The 20,300-nt window shown below is 37.9% G+C and overlaps 1 protein-coding gene across 1 annotated transcript in view; it reads right to left on the minus strand.

Moving 5' to 3' along the window:
* Window positions 1-230: 230 nt before the first annotated feature.
* The window catches only part of MAD1L1 (mitotic arrest deficient 1 like 1), a 4,750,917-nt gene continuing 4,730,847 nt past the window's right edge, over window positions 231-20,300 (minus strand). The window contains exon 18 of the mRNA XM_044089554.1: window positions 231-570. Within this exon, the coding sequence (XP_043945489.1) occupies window positions 412-570 (159 nt within the window). The 3' untranslated portion in view covers window positions 231-411. The remainder of the gene's footprint in view (window positions 571-20,300) is intronic.

The raw sequence follows: 20,300 nt of genomic DNA on the forward strand, positions 1-20,300 counted from the left end.
GCTTCAAAGTATAATGAGCAGAGATGTGTAATGGCTTCAAGCAAAGCAGTGATACTTTAGATGACAGCAAAAGACATACTTTCACAAATGCTGCTGATACGATTCTTAATCATTTTACTGGTGTCAATTTTTGTCACAGCTATTTTTATATCATTTTCTGAATCTTGCTGTACTCTAGGAGACCTAGTAACCACACCCTCAGAAAAATTAAAAGACTGCCATTGCTCTGATCCGTTTAAAATTACTGTCTCCTTTAATAAAGCAACACACATTCTCCCGCCCCATTATTCAGTTAAGTCCAACAGTTGCTATGACTCTATTTCCTAAGAACAAACTAAAAAAATTAATTCATTACAGCAGTGGTTATAAAACAGGAACTAAGTAAGATGCTTGTGAGAAGCACGTCAAAAGCTAAGCAAAGGTCTGGCGGCCAAACAGGTCCAGAGTCACTGCACTGAGGAAGGCTGGGATGCTGTTCTGATGTAGCAGGTGAAGCTCTATTAAGTCACGGAGGGTGCGTGAGAAATCAGTCTCCAGAAGCTGCATCTTCCCTCCCTTAGAACTTGACGCCTGAAAAAAAAAAAGAATTTGAAAATGACTTTTATGAGTACTTAAAAACAGAGAATACAGAAACGTACAAAGACAACAGCAGGCAAATACTGTGAACACCATTCATTCTAAACCTTTTCTCCACAAAATATAATATAATATATCAATGGCCATAGCTGATGTACAGCTCCTCTTCCTTGCTACTACTGTGGCCTCTCAATAATAAGGTTGCTACTGATCACACTATCCCTTTCTCATATGCTTTTCCTAAATGACATAACCAATCTATATCTCAATTACTTGTCTTTCTTTATAGGTAGGTAAAAGGCACAGAAGGAAAGTACAACAGTGTCACAAAACTGTAGACGTTTGAATAATTGGATCACTGTTTCAGGAATTGATAATATGAATGGTTCAAAGAAAAATAAAACAGTAAAACAAATCCTACAGCAGATGCACAGTGGACCATACCAGAGACACAGCAAAACAGAGAAACAGCTGTACAAATACATCTACAAAACTCCCTTTACCAAGGGCTTGGTACATTAAACTCCTGTGTGCTAAAACCCTTTTATCACAGGAAATCTACATATCTGATATAACCACAGTAATATCAACTCCCAGTCTTAACATTTTCAGTAGTTGGATATCAGTGGTACATCTATGTTTTGCAGAAGAGTCCTTGGACTCCTGAATAAAGAACTCCATTATACATTCTACACTTTTAATACTGTTTGAAGTGGGGGGCTCAAAACTAACATGCTCATTGCTACCAATTCCATAGAAAACGGAATATGTTTCATTTAAATTCTTCAAATAAGTCTTAACTGATGGGCATCTCTTCCTTTTCTAATCTAGAACCTGGGTTAAGGGTACCTAGGTTTACCGCTCTGGGAAAACTTCAGTATCCTATGTCGGCTGAACTGCAAAGGACTTTCACTGGCTTGGGACTAACAGAATGATGCCTGTGGATGGTGCTGGGACTCTGTGATGAGGCTGCCTCACATGTAAGTCAGAAAAACTCTTTGTCAAAAAGAAAGAAGTCTGGTGCTGGTGTACTTAGATCTCTGTAAACTTCTGCACTAGCATATACACCGATGAAGGACTAATTGGTGAACTTAGGCACCAACTACTATTCCTTCGGGATGGTCACCTCTCAAGAGATTTGCGTGTCCACCTTTTTGGCAAGTAGAACTATGTCTGTAATTAAAGGCCTCTGAAGATAAACTATCATTCAAACTAATCATAAAAAAATACATTTTTTACAGTTTCTGTTGCTCTCTTTATATATTTTTTTCATTTATTTATTTGCCATAATGAAGGTCCGGCCAGAGATTTCCTTCCATCTTCCTCACTTTTACCACATTTCATTGACTACACACACATGCTTTTTCAAGCCTGAGCATTTCTGTTCTATAATATAGAGGCACATAAAGCTTCCAATTTCCTAACAGATTTATTTAATTTTAGTGTTCAGAATCAGAATGGTGTATGAAGAAAACAGGTAGAATAAGCGTTCATTGTGAAAATCCCTTTGTGCAATTTTTGTTGTAGTAACACAGTTGTTAATAGACCTCCTTTATTACACTCAATTTATGCAAGAATCCATATAAACACTTAACTTATGCAAGAATCCAGATAACTAGTAGTTTCTTATAAGAAAGAAAAAAAAAACTTTACCTACCTTTTAAACGTATTTAATGCTTAATGAATGTAAATTCTTTAGGCCAGTACTGAGTAAATACAGTTTTGTGAATGGATAATGTATTCATGTGCCAATTTTAACAAGGTGAGAGAAACTGAAAATTCTGCCTATAAATGATGGTTTTAATGAATACTCGTGCCAGTCCACTGTTGAGCTTGACACTTGAGTTCATCTGTACAGGAAGGCAATAAATACTTAGAATTTGGGCCAAATCTACAGTTACACTGCTGAGAAGACCCTACACAATATTTTACTGTTTATGTGACATTTCCAGAATACAGGTCACATATTTATAACCCACAATGAAAAATGGGTCCATTTGACTTTGGTATGTTGGTATATCTTCTGAGTGGATGGCTGTTTGGTTACATCTACAATTTCTACTTTGTGAAGGTGTAAGTTATAGAAATGACTGGTGTTTCATTTTGGAAAATGCTGTTTAAGAAGTGTTTCTGCTGATGTTAAATGATTTTAATACTGAATTAGAAATAATTGGAGTGGAAATGCACTTTTTCCTGGGATAACATGTGACCCACAATGCTTAATTTTTGATCTGTGCTGCATTTACCGTTTTCAGTGTTGAAATTATTCAGCATAAGAACATATAGTAAATATTCACTGGACATGACAGGTGTTTCCTTTCTTTAAACTTTCCTCTATTTGTGGCAAATCAGAAATTTTTTCTAATCAGTACATAGCTACAAGTATATAGGTACAGTGACTGGACACAACAATGCAGTCCTGCCCTCCAACTTATATTCAATAAACTGTGGATTAACTGAGGGGTCCAGAAGCTACACAGGTCATGTTCTGAATGAGCAACACTTAAAGTCTGTCAAAACCAGAAAGGAGTGACACACATTATGTTGTCCGTTTCTTGTCCAGGTTTGAGAAGAAATACTAGTTACAAAGAGAAGATGCAGAGAAATGTGAATAAACACTTTACTTTGAACATATTTTGTTTGGGTCATTTGGTTTGTGATAAGTTGGGCACAGTCAAACAGATTATAGGTTCATAAGTTAGTACTAGGCTAACTGCCCTTGTGGACTATTTTAAGCCTAGCCAATTATCCTATATGAGAATCAAACCCTGCACCTTGCGTCTGTAAAGTAAACACCTTAACCATTATGCCAGTCTCACTAAGCTCTGTTCACTGAGGTAAAAAATAGCAATCATTTTAGTTTATTTTTCTTCAGAAATGAAAAAAATCTGTCATTTCCAAGAATCAAAATAATTGTCTAAAGCCACCAGTGTCCATTTTCCACTCAACCATATAAATGTTCTAAATGACACTGAAAAAGCTGAAAGTTAATTAAATTTTTCCAAAATGTACTACACTTAACCCAATGATTCTTTTATGGCAAGAACAGATTCCCATTGACTTTTCACATGAGAAACAATCCACTTAAGCAATTGTCTCCATCCAACTCATCTATTTATATGCAGTAGAGATTTTATAGGGATAATGAGCTAGTGTGTGGGAAGGGCTCCTGAAAGGGTAATTTCCCATCTAACTTGTAGTAGCAGATATGAAATATGCAGACCCTAGTAGATGCAGCCACCAGGTATCTAACTGGCAGTGGGAATTTTACAAATCATACAACTTAATGCATGTGACCCAAGAGGTCTATATGGATGATTTCTGCCACATACTCTCAAAGATGTAGTATCTAGAAAGCTGCATCCTAGGTCCAACCTAAATGATTCACAATGATCCAGATGAGTACATTTGCACTTATTTGCATAAACATATCCCTTTTTATGGTTATAAACATATAGCTTACTTTGCTAAGAATCCTACCGTGAATGTATAAGTAAGAGGGGCAGGAATATGCTAAAGACAATTTTTGTGCATTTATCATCCAGATGTAAAAAACACATTTATGTGAAATATCTTGCCTTTTGATGCTCAAGGATCCTTCTAAAAGCTAACTGCTTACAATGGGCCATCCTTAATGCTTCTTTTACTGAAAAAATGCTAGTGTTTCCAAAATGCATTTAAAAAAGACTCAAGCACATAACAGCTCAAAAAATATATTTTCAGCATTTTATCTGTGGCAATGACTGTGGTAGATTTTTGAGAGAAGTCACTGTAACAGCAATCATCATCATTTGGCATTATTCACATTCTTGTTTTCTTCTGATCCAGAAAGATTTTTCCATTCCTGGGCCTTGGATCCATGAGGACTAATGCCAGGTTAAAGCTTTCAAAGGCATTTAGGCATTTATTTAATCAGATGTCACATGACTCCCAGATATGTTCCATGTTGCCCACTGAACTACAATATCTCAGAAGGAAATGTGCTTGTGGTAATAAAGATCCATATCAGAGAGCATCATTTTAAGATCATAAAAGTAAATATATAAAAATTCCCTAACAAGGAGGAAATTGTACAATCACAGTATGGACTTTCCACAAAGATCTACTGTTATAACAAATGTGATGACATAGCATACCCAGCAGGAGTTTTGTAAAAAATTATATGTCCTTTGAATATCAAACTGATTTATAAAATATATTTGCATTACAAATGTTGTAGAACTATATGTCATTTGTATGGTAAACTGATTTGTACAGACGTTTGTGCTGAAAATTTATTGATGAGGTTTGCTTGGGATAAAATTTAATAACGGTGCACTCTGCTGAAATGAAGAGAAATGTACATGTATTTTTGTAGCTGAATTAAATGTGTATGTTTTAAGAGAGGATACTGGCACAGCAGAGATTCACTTTAAGAAAAATAAGGGAAATGCCAATGAGCTGCTAAACCATTAAAATGGCACCCCACAGTGCTGAATAGGACCAGAGATGATAGGTCTGGGAAAGAGCCTTTGTCCAGTAGCTCAGTGAAAAGAGGGGAGGGCTCAGGCATTGCCATAAACATTTGGATGTGTATTGTGGCCATCTGTGCTAAATTTCTTTCTCAGCTTCAAAGGGAAATACTGTGAGAACCCAGAGTCAGGTGACCAGATGAGGTCATTATGCCAGCCCTGTTGGAAATTATACTTTAGATATTAAAAAGAGAAATCTCAGGGTACTGAGTATTCTGTTTGGGGAGCCTGAATGGAAAGACCCTCACCCACAGCATCTAGCCTTGCTGTACTAAGTAACTTAACTAGGGAACAGTAGATTTTTTAGACTAAGTCAGGAATATAGTGAAGCATACTTTAGAGATGTTTTCTTTATTTCTTTATTTGAGTCTGTCTATCAATATTCTTTTCAATATTTCCTGTGATCTGAACTCTGTGGTTTACTGTAAATATATATTCAATATTTTCTTGTTCTTTTAGTATTTATTATTAAATATATTTAAAACTTTTATTGTAGCTAGTCCTTATAGAAAGTATCTAAACTTTGAGAGTACTTATATTTATTTGGCCTAGCTGTCTTGGGCAACTACTTCCAATTTTATTAGTATTAATATTGCATAGTATAATTGGACACCCTTTGTTAAGGGCCTTAGAGTAGCTGATTGTGGAGTGTCTGGTGGCAGTGATAACTACCTTATACTCTGAGAATACAAAACCAGGAAAGCCGCTGAGTAGAATGCAGTTACTGAATTCCAATTCAAAACGAAAGTGACACCATCCACGTTCATTAACGCTTTTATTAAACAAAAATCACATGCGTTTTCGTCCCTTACTGCAGGACTTCCTCAGCTATCTGAGGAAGTCCTGCAGTAAGGGACGAAAACGCATGTGATTTTTGTTTAATAAAAGCGTTAATGAACGTGGATGGTGTCACTGCTTTGAATTGGAATTCAGTAACTGCATTCTACTCAGCGGCTTTCCTGGTTTTGTATTCTTGGTTTATATTTTGGATAGCCACACTATTTTGTTGGTTGGTACCTTATACTCTGGCCAGAAGGGGACACAGCAGGCACATTTGTGCCATCTTTTCCCAGGTGTGTGTGTGTGTGTCTGTGAAAAACCAAATCTCTCAGTGTGTGTGTGTGTGTGTGTGTGTGTGTGTGTGTGTGTGTGTGTGTGTGTGTCAGCTACTTGGGATAGCAACACAAAGCATCAGGTTTACAGAGAGGGTGCTGGAAGACTTGGCTGAGAACCTAACCCTACAGCTGTACCAGTGGGGAGTCTTATTGGGGACCTGGAGGGAGACAGATATGACATCCAGACCCCCCGGGTTGAGTGTGTTCCCTGTGTACTTTTAAGGGAAATTGTACTTGATGTAGAGAGGTGTGCATCTGGAACTACTGAGTGTATCCATTTGTATTCCAACTGCATGTCCCTCTCCAGTTCAGGATGAGTCACTATAACAGAAAATCATAACAACTGGGTATAATCCCAAGCAGTGCTTGGTTAACCCTGGGTGGTGGACAATTATAGGATCTCCTATAATGCAACAATGCTTCTGCCCTACTCCTAGACTATGTTTCCACATGTTTGTGGACAACTGTCAACATGGCAGCTTCTAAAGTAGCTGGTGTACATACATTTCCAAGGAACATTACAGAAGTTGTTGCTGCTCTGGTAGAATTTGTTTTAATTGTGCCCTGCAAAAATTAAATAAGCTTGTCATAGCAAAAGGCAATACAGTGGGCCAGCCAAATTTACAAGGTTTGTTTTGTAAAATGTCCACCTTAATAAAAGACAAATAACTGCTTTCATGGTTCTGCACATCTGCTGTATATATATATATATATATATATATAGGAAATGCTCCCTTTATTTAACAGTTTGCAGAGAAAAATAGGAAACAGATTGGTTGAGAAAAAAATACTGTGTCAGCCTTGAACATTAAAGATGCACAAGTGGTTGAGAAAAAAAATGTTGAGTCAGCCTTGAACATGAAAGATGGACAAGTCTTTAGAAAATATCCTTTCACTATTAAAAAAAAATGGTAAGGTGGCTTATACACCAAGTGCTGTAAATCTGCAAGTCATCTCCCTGAAGGTGCAGCAAACTAGAAAAAAATCCTAAAACAGGTACTTAATGTCTGCCGCATCAGTTGCTCAAATAGAAGAAAAGTTAATTTCTCCAGCAAGACATTAAGCTCGCATGGAGGAAAGTTCTGTCTTACATGGAACACACTTTTAGGAATGCTTAAAAGATGGAAGAGCAACTGTCTGAGGAAAGCTAGTATATATACCGAAATAGCACAGGCATGTACTTTGATAATAGAATAAGCTAAATAGGGTTCAAATAGATGCTTATGTAATCTACGATTTTTGGAACTGCACAACTCAGTGGGGGTCTAAGCCTTCTGTCCAAGAATAAATCATTTCTATTTCCATACGTAATATGTCTTTGTTGTAGGATTTCTTGCTTGTGTAACTATGTTTATGAAATGGGGAGAAACAGAATCACTGTTGGGTATCACAACTCCTAATACAAGATGACAGGTTCACTGTCCTGAGGGTATGATGTAGAACTCTGTTCTGTCCCGATATTTGTGCAGAGGTAAGAACTAAGAAGAGTTGCCAGCTTTGGCAATACAACAAACCATGTTTGTTTTTGTTTCTTCATACTACGGTTGCTTTTACCAAAATGTAATTAAAAGCTTGTCATTTTTTTCTATTTTACTTTGAGAAGAACTTGAAGAAATGAGGGAAAGGGATAGTCTGTGCCCAAGAAACTAAAAAGGAGCTTATTCTCCAAATAGTCTCATTAGGGGGCAGTTAGCTAAGGTATGAAGCCTACTGATGATATGTGTGGCAAACAGATCCACTTCTGGCTTATCCCACATTTGAATAACATCCTGAAATGTGCATGTCCTAGTTTTTTGCAGTTTGCCTGCACAAGAGATCTACAAGTTGGTTCTTTAGTCTGGGGCGGTGAACAGCAGAAATATATCGCTTGTGCTACATGGTCCTATGCAAGATCAGAGGTATCCCATTATCTGGTTTCCCTTTACTTGTTAATATATCATACAGCAGCAGTGGTGGTCTATTCAATTTTGCAAGTTATCCAAAAGGAAGTTGTCCTGAAAATAGTCAAGGTGCTGTACACTGTTTTAATTTCTGACTGATGTCTAGACATCTTTTTCTTTAAGGCTACATATCTTGCACAGATAGACTGCTGAAGTCGGTTCCCCAAGTGTAAACCAAAGAGTACTGTTAGTTGCCATGTTACTGATGAAGGAATAAGGGACATCCCTTTGGAGAGGCTGTAGGTGTCTGTCCATCACAGAAGGTCATTCCTTACAGATGACAGAAGATGGGTTACAGCCTTTAGGGAATCAATGCCTGGTTCCATACACTAATTATTCTTGAGTCCATTGTGATGTTATCATGTGTAGCCTTGCATGAGCAAGTAGGAGAATGTTGGGTGAGATAAAGTCCAGGTCTCCAAGGTACTGCTTACTGTAGCTCCCTGTTGATGGAGTAACTCTGTCAATACATTCTGAATTCCCAGCTGCCTTACTTTGTGAATAAAATCCTTCATTAGGGCAGATCTGACCAGGCTAGTTGTTGTTGTATCTTCCGGCTTTTCCCAGTTAGGGGTCGCTACAGCAGAACTCCGGTCTGCTAATGATTGGCAGCAGATTTATACGTACCGAGTTGCCAGCCCTGACGTACAACCTTTACGCATGTCTCCACACAGTAGATGCTTTAGCTAAGAATCGAACAGGACAACGTCTTATTGTGAGGCGACAATGCTACCGCAGCACTACTACAGTTCTGACCAAGCTAGTTACAGCCTCAAACAGTTGCCCCTTCTGGAGAATAGAAACAGCCCAGAATAGCTGATCTTGAAATTATTCAATCCTGATGAGCGCACTAACCTGGTAACCAAATATAAATAAATATACAAAATTGTTGATTCATCAAAAGCAAAGATTGCAAAACCTAATTTTATTTAGTGTGAGGAATGGAATAAGCGTGATGTTTCTTAAAACTTTCTATTGTAAAGCCATTGTAATAGTTCCATTAGACAGAGAAAGACAGATGTGTTTTCATTTCTTGATCTAATTTTAAGTTCATTTTAACAGCCTGTATCTACTTTAGCTAAGGTCTTTAAGCCTATATTAGTGATTTCAGTACAGAGTTGCACTACATTTCAGTTGTTTAGGTGGTCTACATGTTGTTATTAAGCCCTGGTTTCATACTTGTGTACTGACTAGGTCAGGCTAGTTCAGCACTTGTCTTTTGCATTGGAGCAATTCCAGGCCAGTCAGCTCAAAGCTACTGGTCTAACTATGTGTGTTCTTAAACATGTTGTTGCCTGCCCCTTATTATAATTTAACATAATTCCCTCCCTTTCCCCATTTATTGGCTGTTGACAATAAACACAAGTATCATTTTGCAAAGTCTCTCCCCATAAACTACTCATTAGACTAAAAGAACTTTGAAGCTGTTTCATACTGAAATCATCATTTGTATTGCAATTTAAATACTCAGTAGCTTGCCCACCCAAACATTATTCTAAAACTGAACTGCAAACAATTATAGTTACCCCTGCCCCCAGAGGTGTTCCTGTCAGTATCATGAATCAACACTTAACCACAACTTCTCTGGTCAGCCTAACTGAGATGGGTATCTTGAGACAGTATTAAGAATTGCCTCATGCTGCCTGACAATCATCTACTATTCAAACAACATAACACAGTGAGACATGTGCATATATAATATCCTTGATGTTAAAAAATCTCACACACACACACTAAATAAACACAGAAACAAAAATCGTCAGCAGTACACCACACATCACACCTCTCCATGGCCATTACAATACAAATAATCCATCATATGATGAGACTCTAAAGATTAACTTGCCTAAATCTCAAAGACCTCCAAAACACAACACAGGCACAAAGCACATTCAGTATATTAAGCCTACCTCCTCACATAGCACAAAGTGTCCTAAGGTCACAGATGTTGAGCCTGAAAGGTATCATCCCAACCAAACATTTGTGTTATTGGCGACTCCACTGTAAGACATACAGATGTGCGTCTTACCAGGCTGAGCAAGGAGAGAATGACAATCTGCTGCTTGGCTGGAGCCAGGATCTATCAGATCATGCATATACACAAGTCCTTGAACAAGTACCAGTAAGACTCTCTCACAGTTCATGACAATGTCAATGACATGAGGTGTACCTCCCTGGATTATATGAAGAGAGACACGATGGAGCTCTCAGACTGTGTCTCTAAGTCCAAGACAGGTATGAGACTAGCACTGAACAGCATTTTACCTTCTCCAAGGATGATGCCACGATATGCGCAAAAAGTAATTGGCTTCAATAATTGGTTTAGTTTTTGGTTTCATTCAAAGGGAGTCCAATATTTGTCAGCCTGGGAGGATATGCTCAACAAACAATGCTGCTTGGCCAGAGAGGGCCTACATCTGTCCCCTGTAGGGTTTTGATTACTGGCAAAGACATTGTTCACCCCCACAGTGCTTTTTTTAGGCAATTCCAACCTGATAAACATACCAACATAATTATAATAATTGTCAAGACCTTTTAAGTAAGGGAGTAAGCCTAGGTTATTTTGAACATTTAAAAGTTGAAAACCGCTTAACTATGCAAGTATAAGGAAAGCAACTTTTTATTGACCGCTTAAAGCGCATAGAATATTCATAATCCCTCTGGATGACAAACTATCTCCTTGTGTAAAATATATATCGCCATTCATGTGACAAAAATACAAATGAAAAAAAAGAGTGACAGCACAAACAAATGACTGCACATTTGTGAAAGTCACATTAGGTTGAGGTCAAGCTTTATATAGTGTAGGCATGTTGGAGCATGGAGGGAGATGAATGTTTGACTGAAAAGGTGGCGGCTTCGAAAATGTGTAATTCTGCATTATAATGAGCAGTGTGTGTGTGTGTGTGTGTGTGTGTGTTTGCGTGTGTGTGTGTTTGCAGCTTATAGTTAGGTAAAGGGATATATTTAGTGTTGTGGGTGTTATGTGTCCTTTTGCCTTGACTAGTGGTACTGTTAGGGAAAGAGTTTTTTATTAATGACGTGTATACAGTTTGGGTTAGTACATATGCAGGTGCAAAGGTAAACAGCAAATCAGATTTGTAGGACTGACAATTTAAATGTCTTCTTGTCTGAAGAATGCTGGGTCTGCTTAAACTGCATTTTGAAAAGGATCCTCAAATGGGGAAGATATGGTTAATGAACAAGCAGTGATCAAACTATGAACATTTTGAAATATCTGCTTTTAAATAAGGAATCTATGTCATGGTGGAATGAGGAAGTACAGGAGAGTATACAGAGAAAGAGGTTGGGAAAGAAGAAGTGGGATTGTCAGAGAGATGAAGAAAGTAGACAGGAGTATAAGGAGATGAGGTGCATGGCAAAGAGAGAGGTGGCGAAGGCTAAGGATAAGGCATATGAAGAGTTGTATGAAAGGCTGGACACTAAGGAGGGAGAAAAGGATCTGTACCGATTAGCTAGACAGAGGGACCGAGCTAGGAAAGATGTGCAGCAGGTAAAGGTGATAAAGGATAATGAGGGAAACTTATTTACAAGCGAGGAGAGTGTGTTGAGCAGATGGAAAGAATACTTTGAGGGGTTGATGAATGAAGAGAATGAGAGGGAGAGAACAGTGAATCATGTAGTGCAATGAATTAGCAAGGAGGAAGTAAGGATAGCTGTGAAGAGGATGAAGAATGGAAAGGCTGTTGGTCCAGATGACATACCTGTGGAAGCATGGAGGTTTTTAGGTGAAATGGCAGTGGAATTTTTAACCAGATTGTTTAATGAAATTTTGGAAAGTGAGAGGATGCCTGAGGAATGGAGAAAAAGTGTTTTGGTACCGATTTTTAAGAATAAGGGTGATGTGCAGAGCTGTAGTAACTACAGAGGGATTAAACTGATCAGTCACAGCATGAAGTTATGGGAAAGAGTAGTGGAAGCTAGGTTAAGAAGGGACGTGATGATTAGTGATCAGCAGTATGGTTTCATGTCGGGAAAGAGCATTACAGATGCGATGTTTGCTCTGAGAGCGTTGATGGAGAAGTACAGAGAAGGTCAGAATGAGTTGCATTGTGTTTTTGTAGACTTAGAGAAAGCATATGACAGGGTGCCTAGAGAGGAGTTGTGGTATTGTATGAGGAAGTCGGGAATGTCAGAGAAGTATGTAAGAGTGGTACAGGATATGTACGAGGGTAGTGTGACAGCAGTGAGGTCTGCAGTGGGAGTGACGGATGCGTTTAAGCTGGAGGTAGAATTGCATCAAGAATCAGCTCTGAGCCCTTTCATATTTGCAATGGTGATGGACAGGTTGACAGACAAGATCAGACATGAGTCCCCATGGACTATGATGTTTGCAGATGACATTGTGATCTGTAGTGAGAGTAGGGAACAGGTGGAGGAGACCCTGGAGAGATGAAGATATGCTCTAGAGAGAAGAGGAATGAAGGTCAGCAGGACTAAGACAGAATACATGTGTGTAAATAAGAGGGAAGATAGAGGAATGGTGAGGATGCAAGGAGTAGAGGTGGCGAAGGTGGATGAGTTTAAATACGTGGGATCAATAGTTCAGAGTAATGGTGAGTGTGGAAGAGAGGTGAAGAAGAGAGTACAGGCAGGATGGAGTGGGTGGAGAAGAGTGTCAGGAGTGATTTGTGACAGACGAGTAGCAGTAAGAGTGAAAGGGAAAGTCTACAAGAGGGTAGTGAAACCAGCTATGTTATATGGGTTGGAGACAGTGGCATCGACAAAAAGGCAGGAGTTTGAGCTGGATGTGGCAGAGTTAAAGATGTTAAGATTTGCGCTGGGTGTGACGAGGGTGGACAGGATTAGGAATAAGTATATTAGAGGGTCAGCCCAGGTTGGAGGGTTTGGAGACAAAGCCAGACAGGTAATATTACGTTGGTTTGGACATTTGCTGAGGAGGGATGCTGAGTATATTGGGAAAAAGATGCTAAGGATGAAGCTACCAGGTAACAGGAAAAGAGGAAAGCCTAAGATAAGGTTTATAGATGTGGTGAGAGAGGACATGCAGGTGATTGGTGTGACACAGCAAGATGCATAGGACAGGAAGAAATGGAAACAGATGATCCGCTGTGGCGACCCCTAATGGGAACAGCCGAAAGATGACGATGATGATGTGCTTAAATGCAATTCTCAAAGACCCCAGGGTTTAAATATTGAGTGGAAAGAAATGTGTTTTTCGGTTAGATGTTAACTGCTTATTACATATGCTTGTTGGCAAATCTTTTATTTCATATGCTGCAGTGTTCTTTAAACTTTGCATTGAATCCTTCTATCTTTTTATACTCTACTGAAGACTCTTCCAATGAGCTACAGTAAAGTCCTGTAGATTTTATCTGTTGCCTTTTTGTCTTTTATATTGACCTGCTGCAAACACCTGTGCAGATGCCCAGTGTACTAAAGCTCCAATAATGTTAGGGCATGCAGGCACATATAATATAATACACACACACATATGACTGTGTGTGTATGTATGTATGTATGTATATATATATATATATATATATATATATATATATATATATATATATATATATATATATATATATATGCTTAACCATCTAAACAACTGTGTACAACAGACCAGAAACAGCAGCTCATATTTGCTTTCAAATGTCAAGGTATTTTGCCTTATTCCACATTTAAATAGACATATCTTTAGTGTTTTATAAGGCAAAATTAATGTACAATACTGGCAGATAGCAAAAAGCTATCAGATTTCTGAGGTTCCAAGTAAGATTCAGTAGGTTGGGAGGCACGTACTGCACATAAAGGGAAAATAAACTAACAGGGCTCTTTATGAAAAACAACACAGATGACTAAACAAGACTGAGGTGGGGCAATAGTGTGCTGCTTGGCTCTGTCAGACTTCTTTAACCATTATACCAGGGCATATAATTGTGCCTTCCCGGGAAGGGCAGAATTTATGAAATGAGATACTAGAACAACTATAGTGCATTCCTCTATTTGCTAATCTATACAAATCAATGTGCCCGTGTACATTTGGAAATATGTAGAGTACTGCAGACTTTTATGGAAACTAAAGTCTCCAAACCTCTGATAATGTGTCAGTGCATCTCTGTAATGAATCTGCAAAGAGATAAATTATCACAGTTAGAGGATATTTTATAACACTGCACTTTACCACTAAAGAACAGAGGTCTCCTGCAACCTGTTTTTTTTATTAACCTCAACACAGAGGGGAAAGTTGGGTTGCTAGCAAACTTTAAATGTGGTTAAAAAGAGAAAGCAGTATGGAAGCCTAACAGAGAACTGGTCATGAGAAAGCACATGTGAAAATGGATTAGAAATGAAAATTTCAGGAAGATGCCTTGAAAAAAAAGTACATTAATACGCATTTATTTGATAAAATAAATCTTCCACAATCTTTCAGTCATTTCCTTCTTCTACTCTTTACTTTTTGCAACAAATAAATCACACTGATTCATACACAAGTCTTTAGTACGAAGCTGTGTAATTATCTTACTACAAACGAAAATGCAGTATATATGTCTCACTGTAATTGCAGAATTCTTTTCTCTTCACTGTTGTCCCAGAAAACACAAATATATAAAGGAAAACGAAAGGTCTAGGGAGCTATCTGCCATTCTAGCTCATTAGTAATGCTAGACACCCTCTGTCCTCCGCATATTTAAAGATTAGACACCTAAACATTGCTGAAAGAACCATGTCAGCCTTTCTCAGTCTCCTAGATTCCAGCTGACTGTTGCTTACCTTCAGTAAAATCATTTATGCTTGGTTTGCTTTATCTTGTTATTTCTTAATAGAAGCGGTGTGCATGGTAATAGTCTAATTATAATGTCTCGCTTGTTTCCAGTTCTTTGATCAAATCTAGCATACTTCACCTCACCTTACAACAGCCTCAAGCACTACAACTCGCACTGCGTTTCTAATCTTCCATCCTAATGCACTGCGAGTTGGAAAGAGCAGTGTAAAGGCCACAAAACAGCCCCTGGATATTGATAAAGTACCTTTATGCTAAAAGTTGTATGATGATTAGTCAGTTTGTACACTGAAAAAAAAATACAGTTATCAGAATCATATGACTAGTTTTATTAAGAGTTCCAAAAGAATATTAGCTAGAATACCCAAATGGATAAAAATGTTCACTTTTTATTGAAAATAGCAAACTTTCATCACATTGCCTAAAAAAATAAATAAAACCTAAACATTTTTATAACGGATATTGAATTTTAATCACTTTATGTCGCATTTTTAATGCTTTGATATATATATATATATATATATATATATATATATATATATATATATATATTCCCACTTATAATACATTCTGCATATTAAAAAGATTACCAGTTACGATGACTATCTACACTGCTGGCAATCTGTGTTTGACAAGGAGCCTGAACACTGGAGGGTCAGCAAAATGAGGCAGCTTTAAATCCCAGAAGAATGGGTGGTGACAGTCATAAGATGTCAAATACCTCAGTGTGTGTGTGTGTGTGGGGGGGGGGGGGTGCAGACACTGTGCAGCACATTAAGCTTGTATTTGTAACAGGCAGATCACATAAGGCCCACCACTGCAACATCAAATTCCCTTAGCAAGGAACAGAAATGACCAGCTCTACAAATATGGTATAGTGTATCTTAAAGAGAATGAGACAGCATGGGTGCAGGAAGTCTGCCATCTACTGGTGAGGATGAAAAACTGATGGTACTTCTGTCATTGAAACAAATCAGACTTAGCAAGGCATTTCTATCAACTACAAGTTACCTCTAATCAGAAGCGGGCAGCCAAGGTATAGTTTCAAACAAATAAAAGTAAAAACAAATATTTTAAAGAACATAATGTTCTTAGTCTTTCGGCTTTTCCCGGTTAGGGGTCGCCACAGCGAACTCCGGTCCGCTAATGATTGGCAGTACATTTTCACAAATGCCGAGGTGCCAGCTCGACGTTCAACCTTCAACAAAGGCACGCCTATTTACGCATGTCTTTCAAAGGCCCACCCAACCACAGGGAGGACATGCAGACTCCACACAGAAGGCACTCCCTGCACTCCAGCTGAGAATCAAATAGGAGAACCTCTTGCTGTGAGGCAACAACGCTACCGCTGCACCACCGTGGATATTGTATTTTAAAGAACATAATGATTTTTTTTATTATTTTTAATTTAAAATAATCTGAAGATTAAAATAATTCAAAATACCATGCTGCAGTTCTGTTCACCTTAGAATTCAATTGCAAATTTGTTTAATACATACTCAGAACTGCAATTCACTCTAATATTTGTCATAAATGTTTTAATGTTAGCTTGACTGCAAGAGACAGCCTCTCTTATTTGCCCCTTAAAGCGCATTTAACATTCTACGTCCTCTCCATCACTCCATCCCTCTCACCCCTTTGCTGCTCAGAATAACGCTTTTATATCTCCCTGAAATTATACTGAGGAATCACATTAAGTCTCCCAATCCTTCTGGACTCAAAGTTTGAAGACTCCAGCTTCTCTAGGCTCTTCTTGTACTCCTTTCCCTCTATCTCATTCTTATACTTGGCAGACCTCAAGAACTATACAAAGTACTCAAAGTGAGGACTGTGCATGACCCAGTTGAACAAAACCATAATTTCTGTCCTTTTTGGAATTATTTATCTGAGGATACATCCCATCATTCTAGATTCTTAACTTAACATCCTTCACCAGAAGTCTAAGCAAGATTATCAGTTCCGTTCACAACAGAGGATACTTCATACTAGGGTTTACTATCACTTCTGATACTTCTAGTTACTGCTTAGGTTATGACTTACTATCATTAACAAAGCTGCTAGTTACTGCTTAGTGACAGGGTAGAAACTTCTCAGGTACTAGTACAGAATATATGACCGTTTTATTTCCAAGGAGAGCAAGCCCCCTGCACCCCCCCCATTTACTTAAATTAACTAACACCACAGCCACTCATCATTGGAGAAAAATGCACACAGTGCATCACCTGCTGATGCTCAAACACATTTTGTTACAGACTTCATTAAAGCAGATTTATTTTAAAAATGTTTTGAAACACTGCACAACAAAGGGAAGGGGCACTTTGCTGAAAAAGGGTTACTGTAAAGGGAGATATCACCTTAACCCAAAGTTGCAGTGACCACACAGTAGATTATACTGTAACAGGCATACAGGGACTGTAGCCAGCTGCATGAGTTGGTTAAAGGAACTTTACCCCCTCAAAAAAAAAGTTCAGAACTACGGCCCAATGGACTTTCAACCAAACCATTGTTTTTCTGATTAAACATATATTCTCTCTTTTTTTCCCCCAGATGTGTGAAAAGATAACATTTGTCCATATATAGGACTGGGATGGACATTCAGTCAAATGGGATTTGGAAACTCCTTGGACCCGAATATATGAAGAAGAAATGATATGCTCAAGAGAGGGGGTTCTAGTACACGTACATTTACTTTAAGCAGAATGCTCTAAGTCACCTTTGTGATATTTCTCCAAAAGGGAGTATTTATCTAACCAGTGAATGTAGATAAGTACTTGCAAAGGCTTTCTCCCCATGTTCAAAATGTGCTTCCTCAAATAATCGATCACAGCACATGCGATAAAGTAAAAATAGATGCAGTCAGATAATGACATCCTAAATAATTGATTAAATCTTTGTAATAGTTTAAGCAGTGACAAATAAGCAGCTGACTAGCCATACCAAAATCCTCTGAATCTTCAATCACCTAAAAAACAGATCGACACTTCTCAAAATGAGGAACATGAGTAAAATATGGAAAACTTGCTAGTGACATTAATAAGGAAGATCACAAAGGTGCTGACTTATAAATATGCCAAGCTTTGGATAGATATTTTTTTTATCTGAAATCTTAACAGTGAACATGTGGCAAAAGCCTTCAATGTGGAACAAGGAGATTGTTATGAAGTAAATTTAAGTGTTCTTCAAAAATTAGATTCATTTATGGATTATGGCAAAGAATACGCTGCTGTCACTGGCCTGGAGGTTGGCTGAACACCTGTGCCTGAAGCAGAAGGTTGTACAGCTTCTGCAGATTAGTTAGCTGAGAAACAGACAACTGATATGGCAATGACCTCGGAGTTAGCAGGGTACTATTCCACACTGTTTGCCCTAAGACGGAAAAAGATTTCTTCACCTTTAACAGAATATGAGTTAGCAGGGTACTATTCCACACTGTTTGCCCTAAGACGGAAAAATATTTCTTCACCTTTAACAGAATATGAGTTAGCAGGGTACTATTCCACACTGTTTGCCCTAAGACGGAAAAATATTTCTTCACCTTTAACAGAATATGAGTTTGGATTAAGTGTCATTTAGAGATGAAAATGGAAAACCCTTGAGTGTTTTTTTTTTTTTTTTCACTTTTCAGTTTAAAAGAAATAGGTGTTGATATGAGAGGCAAGTTGATGCTACGAAATAACTCAATTACATTTTTGAAGTCTTTTTTTTTACACTCTGAGGTGAACTCCTGCCATAACTTATAGCTATCCACCTTGCTCAAAGTCTAAACAGAAACAACTTTCCACAGAAGACGTGGTTCTCACAAATTACAGTCTTCAGTAGGATAAGTTAAACTTGCAGAAGAAAAGAAAGATGTTAATTTTTCTGCTGAGTACACTAACAGCATGCAAAGTACGTGTCTCTTAAAGTGAACAGTGACTTTTCAAGTTTAGTAGTGGAAATTAACTGCAAAGGAGAAGTACTTCCCCTTTATGCATTTATTGTTTACAGGTGTGGCTACCCCACTATATGTGGAAGTGGTGGGGCTTCCACACTCAAATGAATTACATGGAAATATGCTATGGAAGTACCATGATCTGGCTAAATACTGTATATACACAGCCCAAGCCCTAAAGTTTTTTTTTCCCCAGTAAGCAATACCTTGCACAACATTCTTCAGACTTCACTATAAATAATCAATCACAGTAAGCACAGATGTAGTGTGGAAAGCTAGACTGGTTTGAGGTGTTTCAAGGCAGGATGGTACAACAAAGCAGAAGAAATACAGCTCAAGAACTTTATATATGTAAATACACACCCACACACACACAAAATACTTTTAAATATCAGTGTAATACCACGGGAAATGTGTGGCTCTTAGTTTGATGCCTCAGGAAACAGATAAAGCTGAAGAAAGAATAAGGAAAATAACACAGTGAAAAACAAGCTTGGTTCTGATTGCCAGTAGCAAGTAAGACTTTTAAGTAAACAATGTCAAAATTCACCTTTTCTCTTCACTGAATGTTCAAAATTTCATTTGAGTGATTCAAATGCCAAACTTATCAGAGGCAAGATGCCATGATGGCAAGTTAAGAAAATTCATGGATATATACATATGATAGAGAGAAAGACTTATGGGATAAGCTTGGCAACACACACACAATTCCCATGACAGCATACCTTAGAATAAAGACACAAAGCAAATGTGAAAAGCTGTAAACTGTTCACATATTTTCTTTCAGAAGGATCTTTGGGATGCAGACAGAGGTCCGGGTCATTGTTACATAATCTGCAGTCTGATTGCATTCTGTAGACATGAGGACAATGTTAACTGCTCAAGGAGAGGGGATAGAAAAATGCAGGAAGACTGGCATGCTACCTTTCAGTTTTTAATGTCTTAACTCCTGTTCTTTCATCTTTATCTTCCTTTTGCCCAGGTCTTGACAATCACTTATAAATGTATCTGCAGCTCTTGGGTAAAATAATTCAGCCGCTCTTCAAACTGGTAGTACATCTGTAATTGTTTTATCATACACTGTTTGTTCTGTTTTTGATAGGCACAGCTTATAGCCTCTCTATTCTTCTTCTATTCATTTTTCTTTGTGAATGATTTCAGCCGGGTGGTACCTGGAAATGGTCAGTTGTGATCAATTTACTTCCCCAGTAAACAAATGTAAAATAAAATAAGTTTTGCATCAATACACTGTATTAATTTGCAATTAAGTAACATATGCATGTGTGTCACACTAAGCGATTGTTTCCTTAGACAAATTATCAAGCACCCACTATATTTTAGGGTTCTGAAAATAATTCAGAACATATTTTAAATACAGAGTTATAAAAGAGTCCATCTAGGCTTTGTACTTTTTCGTCCTTAAGCAAACCCTGTACAGTTTTCTCTCTCTCTTTTTTTTTT

Source organism: Protopterus annectens, chromosome 12.part0, assembly GCF_019279795.1.
Source record: "Protopterus annectens isolate FY-2018-M chromosome 12.part0, PAN1.0, whole genome shotgun sequence".
Taxonomy (NCBI): Eukaryota; Metazoa; Chordata; order Ceratodontiformes; family Protopteridae; genus Protopterus; species Protopterus annectens.